General features: G+C 43.0%; 1 protein-coding gene across 1 annotated transcript; it reads left to right on the top strand.

Moving 5' to 3' along the window:
* Positions 1 to 463: 463 nt before the first annotated feature.
* LOC118414682 (big defensin-like) lies at positions 464 to 6409 on the top strand. Its single transcript, XM_035818881.1, has 4 exons — positions 464 to 602; positions 1273 to 1503; positions 2637 to 2768; positions 6186 to 6409. Exons 2-3 carry the CDS (start codon positions 1281 to 1283, stop codon positions 2762 to 2764), a joined length of 351 nt encoding a protein of 116 aa, XP_035674774.1. The 5' UTR covers positions 464 to 602; positions 1273 to 1280; the 3' UTR covers positions 2765 to 2768; positions 6186 to 6409.
* Positions 6410 to 8523: the final 2114 nt, after the last annotated feature.

The raw sequence follows: 8523 nt of genomic DNA, 5'->3' as shown, positions 1-8523 counted from the left end.
TTTTCCTGAGCATAAGAGCTATCTAATACTTAAAAATCTTGACCATAGCATGTTCAGAACACAGAGATAGCAAAACCGGAAGTTGCGCTGCAGTACCAAGGTCATACACCAGGGGGCCCAAAATTGACCTTGACCTTCGTCTTCCCAACCCCTACCCACATACCAAATATCATCGTAGTCCATCAAGAGGTTCTCAAGTTATGCTGACCACAAATATGCGGACACACAGACACACACACAGACACACAGACACACAGACACACAGACAGACACACTCAAAACTATACCTCCATTTTTTCATGGAGGTAACAACGGTATGTTGCCTTGTCAGTACTACCGGTCAGCTACTAAGAAACGCCCCAAAAGAGCTGACGTGTGCTCCTTTGCTTCCTTCTGGCAGCAGAAAGGGGTCGAACTTGTTTGTGGGCCAGCGGCATTTCTTCTTCACAGCTGGCGGAAGTTATCGGACAGTGTGCGTGGCCAAAGTCACGTACAGGAAGTATAAAAGGCCAGGACTGCTCCACCGGTATCCAGTGGTCGCGAGAGACGTGCACGGCAGCGTGATTCAACTCTTTACCTAGAGACGCCGTCTGGATATACAGGTTGGTGCGCTCCTCGTTTTGTTTTAGAATATCCTATCGCTTTCTTTAATATCTTCCGCGGCCAGGGTAGTTATATTACGGGTGATTTTGGTTGTATGGCACCCATATATTCTGCACCCATTGCATCAAGAGTCCAGCAAAAACAATACGGAAATAAGTAACAACGGTTTGTTTTGGGGTTTATTCGCTTTTCGAACATTTTCAGAATGTACAACAAAACTTCCTGTCACGTTTGACCAACTGTTGACGTCACGTGCCTGTACCTCTCCTAAGTTTACGTACTGATTTGAAGTGATTGGTCATCAGTATTGATCCTGAAGAGGACAGTTTTTTTTTAAATTCTATCTGTGTATACAATTGTGTTGGAAGAAAGTTTAGCATTGTAGCTCTGATTACTGTACCAATTAGATGAGCTTAAGCTTCCATGATAATTTACAGAATGTGCATACTTGACATCTAAGATATAGGAGAATTCTTGTTCACAACCAGCAGGATTACGTTTCGGTACGTGTCTATCAGACACCTTCCTCAGAGCTTCTGACTGGAGTTTTGCTTCTCGCCGCTCCGATATAGGTGGCGCTTTTGTTGCAAGAACACAATCCCATAACAGTTTTTATATCATGGCTATAAATTGATATGCTTAGCTAATAGTTTTCGCTATACGTGCCAGGTTAAACGATGGAGAAGAAGACGGGGTACTGCCTGTTCCTCCTGGCCCTGCTGGTGCCCTACACCGTCCTGGGCGCCATCCCGAAGAGCGCTCCGCCGAAGAAACACAGGGAGAAGCGTTTTGCAATTCCTCTCGTCTACTGGGGCGCCACCGTGTCTCCTACCGTGTGGGCTTGGCTGGTGGGCTTGGCTGGTGCTGCTACCGTTGCGACTGCGGGGATCATCCGAGCCAGTATCCTTTCCGATGAAGACAACCTGTTAGCTTTCTTCTGATAGACGAATTTGAACCTCCTAATATAATAAGCTACTTTCGTCATATGTACTACACAAGCAGAGGTTAGTGGGGGGAAAATCGTGACCTTTTCCTTTCATCCGTTTTTTTTTCGATCGGTCTTCCTCTCTTCCAATCAAGTAAGGTCCATGACCTGCACTTAACAGCTGTCACCATGGTTACTGGCAAAGTAGCAGACGCCCTGTGGTGTTCGAATTCGATTACATAATGTAGCAAGTGGCAGGACAGAGCTGGAGAGGCTGGTCACCATATTTACAACTGTGTTTGAGCAATTAACATAACAGTAGTTTGTTCGGCTGAGACTTTCTGAAGGTAAACATGATGTATTTGCTTGTCTAGTCCTAGTCAGGCTGTGTACTTCAGTAGCCTGGGTACCATCCGGATAGTAGTTCGCTCCTATGTTCGCTTCTGCTATCCGTCTGGAGACGTACGCATTCAAACCTTTTGGTGGTAACGTCAGTTAATAAGCGAAGTAAGGAATGAGTTCTAGAGCACTCGTTCGATGACAACAGCCCGGCGCCTGCATGCGCAAGGGGACGCAGGGCTTTTCCGGTGTTGGAACACCTGTTCGAATGAGCGTTTGAACCCATTCCATAATTCGTTCATGAGTAGGGGCCGATCAGCGCGTGCTTCCACTTTTTGTACGATTCCAAACGTTGAGATGGTCCGCGTTCCCAGACGGAAACACAGTGAAGCGACTGTATATAGTGTATAGTGAATGTCAGAGCTAGAAGCGACGGTATATAGTATATAATGAACGCCGGAGCGAACTACTTTCCGGATGGTACCCAGGCTAAGCTAGTGTTATCTATGGCTCTTGATTTTTCCCCTTAGCACCTTGTTACAAGACAATAACTTATGCATAATATAATGACGTCATGATTACGTAATCAAGAATTACAGGGCCACGCCTTTTTTTTACAAAAGCCTGGTATAATCCGTACCTTGTTTGTTTGTTTGTTTGCTACTCAGGGGGTAACTAACCCAATAGGCAAAAAATGCGCATACCATTGTATAAAGAACACTCTCATATAACATAGACTTCGTTTTCTATGCCTTGACTACTCCACCAGGTAGCGATAGCCACTCCTGTGCGAACAACCGCGGCTGGTGCCGCTCCTCCTGCTTCTCCCACGAGTACATCGATTACTACAACTCGGCTGTTTGTGGCCGTTACCGTTGCTGCCGTCCAAATAATTGATAAGGTACGCTCTTCATTCATAAACATATAACAACATTGTTGTTGTAAGTATTCGCTGGTCGATATTATGTATATAATGTTATATTTGCCGGTGATGGATATTAATCTAGTTTATTTTTTTGTAATATCAACTGCAATTCAACCCTTGGGCTGCGAATGTGATACGTTGTTGCTTCTTAATAAACCATTACACACCAATTACAATAACAAGTGTGGCAAACTCAATTTATAAAAAAACGTATTTTAACAGCGCCAAACAACAAAATACAACTAATACTCGCAGTTGATAAAGGGTTAATGCCCCGGCCCGAGGTGTATATGGTGAGATAATCCCTGGTCAGATGCAATAACCACCGAATAAACCACCGAGTGAGCGTAGCGAACGAAGTGGTTTATGAGGTGGTTATCGCACCTGACCAGGGATTATCTCACCATATACACCGAGGATAAGGCGGGGCATTAACGTTATTATCATATAGCCTACTCAAACTGACCCATTTAAGCAACAAATTCCTTTATAATACCTACATACTTTATTCAAGACTTCAAAGGCTTGACATAATGACAAATTCCCTTCTGCTGGGACACGTGTGTTGCTATTCAATCCTAAGTTATAGTTGTACATATTCAATAAATTTGAAGGAATGTGAACAGTAATAATGTTTGGATTAACTCTAACATGGACTGCACACTGTACAAAGCATTCCTTTCTGCTGACGCATGACGCCGTAACACGTAGATTCAGGCCAGGCAGGTGGGTATCGCTCCCCTGATTGGTCAGAATGAATCGACACCGGCACCGGTGGCTATATGATAATTAACACATAAAACAGGATGTCGCTCCCAGATAACATATATACATTATGAAATGTTTAATATGCATACCTTCTGTTCCTGTTTATACTATTCATGTTTTCATGTTACAACATTCTGTGTTATACAATTTGCAAGTTGTATATTTAGAAAAATGTCTTTGTGGTATTTATGATTTCACTGCTTTATGGAACGTTACTGGACCACGTCGAAAATCACTTCGGCAGACTTGAATGGGCCATCACTTTTTCTGGCCAATTACAAGTATGTCATTACTTGAAAAAAAGTTGATAAAGGCCCAAGTTCCTCACCTAAGGGAGAGTATTTCACCTTAACTTTACCATATTTGGTCGCCAGAGGAGTGAATAATTCATAAAACAATTTACATCCGGATATCACATATGATTGACATGTCGTATTTTGTTTTTATATCTCTAACTTTATCGAGCACAGTCACTCAGATATTTCTCTCCCACGAGCACACACTGTACAACCAAGGAGGTTAAATCCTTGGAACCACATAATAAATGTTTGGATGAAAGATTTCTTTTGCGATTGACGTGCTTTTGAATTGCCGGATGTTTCCCTGACGGTTTCTTATTACCTGCATGTATGCAGGTATGGTTTTGATGCTGGTGGGAACTTTTCGGTAGCCGGGGATGTAGGGCGCTGTATCTCGTGAACGGATGGTGCGAGCACGACGATTTTCGGTACGTGGGTTGGGGTGGTAGCCTAACACTCAGGTTTGATTTTGGGCCTCCTGGCGTTTGAACTTGACATTGCAGGTGGCATTTTTGGTGTTTTGGGGGCACTTTTGGCGCTGTGTGTCCGGAACGATACGCGCGATTGCGACGATTTTTGGTGCATGGGTGGGGGGTTGTTGCCTGTTGCCTAGGATTGACTTTGGGCCTTGTCGCGTTTGAACTTGACCCGGCAGGTCGAATTTTGTGTCCGGGAGGGGTGTTTCCGGAGTTATATCTTCTGAACGGCTGGTGCTGGCGCGATGATATTTGGCACATGTGTCGGCGGTGGCTGAATAATGCTCAATTTTTATTTTGGCGCCCTTGGTGCTTGAACTTGACATTTTAGGTTACCTTTTGTGCGGGCACGGGGCGTGCGCTGTATCTCCGGAACGCAAGGTACCATTGTGTTGCTATTTGGTACGTGAGTTGTTTGTGGTGTCCTGGTGGTCAGGTTTGATTTTGGGCCTCCTAGTGCTTGAACTTGATACTGTATAGGTTGACCCTGTTTTTGTGTGGTTGGGGCATCCTCCCAATATCTGCTTGGTTTTAAAAACAGATTATGGTTGGGTGTAGAACCATCATCTGGCCTGGGCCACCTTCAATGTATCAGGTTACTTAGTGGCACTGACAGTTTGCCAGATGATGGGAGTGTACAAGATTATATATCTGTTGGTCAGGTATAATTGGAGTTTGCTTATTACTCTTTGTGGTGTTTCTAGAGCTGTATAGTACTGAGTTTTAAGTTTCGGTACAAGTTCCTTTACCCTGTTGGCAATCATGGTTGAACTTGAACTTAAACAGAAGAAGATGCAATTTTCTAATGTGGAGGAGAACTGTATAGAGTGTGGGCATAAGAGAAAGGTATGTGTATGATTTGTCCTGTGTTTCTTTTTGTTTCTTTGGTAATGCCATTTCCATACTGTATACAGGTAATTTGTTGTTTTGGGCTAGTCATATTCGCTTGGTTTTTGGGCCTGCTTAATCTATGGTACAGGCAGGGTTAAGTGGTGGAGGCTTAGCTTTGTTCTGTTTTAAATTCAGTATCGTTTGTTGCATTTTGTCGCGGCAAATATATGATGAAATTCCCCTTCTAAGCAACTGCTCATTGGTTTGCGGGGATGTTTGCTGGGTGTTTGCTCTGACTACAACAGCTTCTGAACTTTTCAAAGCTTCCATTGCCAGCAGCTTGTCATCTATAAATGGGATTGACAAGGACATTTTTCATAGTAAATTATGCTGTTAAATTTGGCTTAGATACTACAGGAGATTTAGGTTTGGGTTGGATGGATTGAATGAAAATATCATACCACCCTGGGGACTAACTGTTGCTGCTGCATGGGGGCTACCACTATTCATATTGTCTAATGTCTATGGAACTACAGATAAAAGTATCATTGGTCAAATTATGCAAGTAACATTCCGATGTCAAGTGAATAACACCCCAGAAATAAATCTTTAATGAATATCATTGGAAGAACACAAACCAAGGAGACTTAGCAGCTGCATTAGGTCAGTACATTGAAATAGGAAGATATTAGTATATCATGTGACAGAGTAACTACATGTGCATGGGCCATCTGAGACAAAAAAAGGTAGCGTCTCAACAACTTCAAAGTACTGTGGTTGGTTACATACTTAAGAAATCCAAAATAAGTAATGTTCATCCATGTCCAAACTTACAAATTCAGAAAATGGAATTTCAGAGTCAGACTTTTGCATGGTGCACAACCAACACGGTAAAAAGCTCATTTTTCCAACCACGTACCACAGACAAAAAGGCAAAAATACACAATAGGTCTACAGAAACCCAATACATTTCATGCAGGCCTGAGGTCTACGAACTCTTGTTGTTCCCTTGTTTTCAGCCAGCGGTCATGCCACTGCACGTCTGCGGATGGACCTGTGCTCCCAGCAGACCACGACCTTCTGCTGATGAACCACATCCCGACAGTGGACGACCCTTGCTGTTCCAAGCATAGCATACCCGCCTTCATTTTGAAGATTATGGACCACCACGTCATTATAGATTTGTGACGAAACGTTAGAATAAAGTTCATGGCACCCGTGCCTTGTAGCAGTAGATGAAAAAGTTTCCTTGTCGTCTTTGCGTCTTCCCTTAACACAGCTTGTAACGATGAGATTCACTCACCCTTGGTCTGTCTGCAAAACCGCCCCAAGGCGATAGGGGGCGATCACAAGAGTGCTTATACTAGTGGCATTCAAGTCCGTATGACATCCGTATTTACATTTTTGGTTTAGGTCAAGTGTGCGACCGAAAAATGTCATCTTGGTTCGATAACCAGACTGCACAGTAAACGTCAAAGAAATTGTCTATGTAAAATATATATAAAAACTCTTTCCCGCAAATGTTACAAGCAAAATAATGCCAATACATAACTCATACACATTCGTGTAACCGCTCTCTTGAACAAACCAGTTTGTACTTTAGGCCACCTTTCTACGGGACGGCGATCTCTCAGCGAAAACGTGCGGCGACAAAAATGGAATTCGCGGGAGGCTGGATTTTATAATTGGAAAATAACGCATGATTTAATAACTTTTGATTTAAAAGAAGCCAAAATGCACAAAATGTTAAAAATGATACTTGCCTATGACATTCGTTGAGAGCGACATGTAAAACCGTCGGTCACTCCGCGGTCGCCCAGTAGTCGTGATGTAGTCTCTGTTGGAAAGGGATGGGAAGTGCAAGCTGGGTAAGACCGGCCTGATAGAGGGATGGCACTAGTATAATGCACACTGAAGTAACACAGCATAGTCATAGAATGTAGTTCTTAGCACCATTGTACTTCCCTTATTATACGTGTTGTTTGTATCTGCAATTACTCCTCGGGCATGAGCTTGCACTAAACATTAGATCGCTATAGTACACCTTTATCCGCGGGGTAACCTATGGCCGTTGTATTTTTTATTTAAAAAACAGGGTGATTAGGGATATGAAATCGACGAATTGCTTCAAACTGCATGCGCAGTATTTTGACAAATTGCAATCTGAAGTCACCGTCCATCAACTAGCGTTAGCTTCGAAGGTGCAGATTCCTAAGTTTTCTCATTTGGAAAACTATCTCATTGTAGTTTACACCCACGTCGTAATGGTTTGGTCCATGACCGAAGGTTTAATACGTGTATGGTTTTCTATTCCGGTCAAAACTTTGGGTACCTGCCTATGGCACTGGCTGCACATCCGCAGAGGAATGGGGCAAGTACAGTCATGTATTTGTACAAATGATACCTAACGATCAAAAAAACTCCCTTCTCCGCTACAAATGTCATATGTATGAGAGTCACGTGAATGAGAGTCCTTATACATGTGACTAAGTAATATCTAAGGATATATAATCTATCATGGAAAACGATACATTACCTAAGTTAGATCCTGATTTGCACAATGAGTATCTACGTTTCCCACGGACCTTGGACATTTTGCCTCAAGTCAATTAGTGAAGGACGGGTTAACCGGTTAGACAGCATTCACAGATCACGCGTGACCCGGGTACTGGTCAGCGCTGCAAGCTTGAAGATTCCTGAACGCTGTCACCAAGTTTGTGTTACAGGTGGGACCATATTTACTGATTCTAGGTGAAGGAATGAAGGGTGTCTTCCGTCACTGTGAACATGTTAACGTTATCACACATATAAGTAGCTATTATTTTAGAAAGTTTCCTCCGCTGATTATATATAAAACGACCAAAACCCCACCCTCAGGGAATTCTTCTGGTTTTCAAAATGGCGATGCGCTGGAATGTGACATGTGAATTTAGAATCTTGTTTTCGGTGTAGTGTATTTGGGGGAGAATACATGTAACGTTAACGTTATGTGTCAAGGGTGATGTACAGATTGGTGGGGTAAGACGCTGTAGAGAGGAGGGTGCGCGCGTATGCCTCAATGAGAATACAAATATGCAATTATGAACGAAGTACACTTTGTTCTAGAATGCTCCATTTATAGAGATACTAGTATGCGTAACACCCACCTTTGTTAAGATTCCCTGTCGGAGTTCAAATCAGGAGAAAGGGCGCAGTAATACGCCGGAAGGGTTGTCTCACTAACGCCTGCTCCCTATTGCTTGGTGATCGTTATGGATGAGTATAGATTTTTTTTTTAAATCTTCTACAAAGCTGTAGGTTGTATTGTGTTTGTGCGTCGGAGGCAATTGGACGTCTTTTTTGTTTTAATCTTTGGCA

Source organism: Branchiostoma floridae, chromosome 4 (assembly GCF_000003815.2).
Source record: "Branchiostoma floridae strain S238N-H82 chromosome 4, Bfl_VNyyK, whole genome shotgun sequence".
Classification (NCBI taxonomy): Eukaryota; Metazoa; Chordata; class Leptocardii; order Amphioxiformes; family Branchiostomatidae; genus Branchiostoma; species Branchiostoma floridae.
Note: the sequence above shows the minus strand (reverse complement) of the source record. Positions and strands in the feature narration are given on the sequence as shown.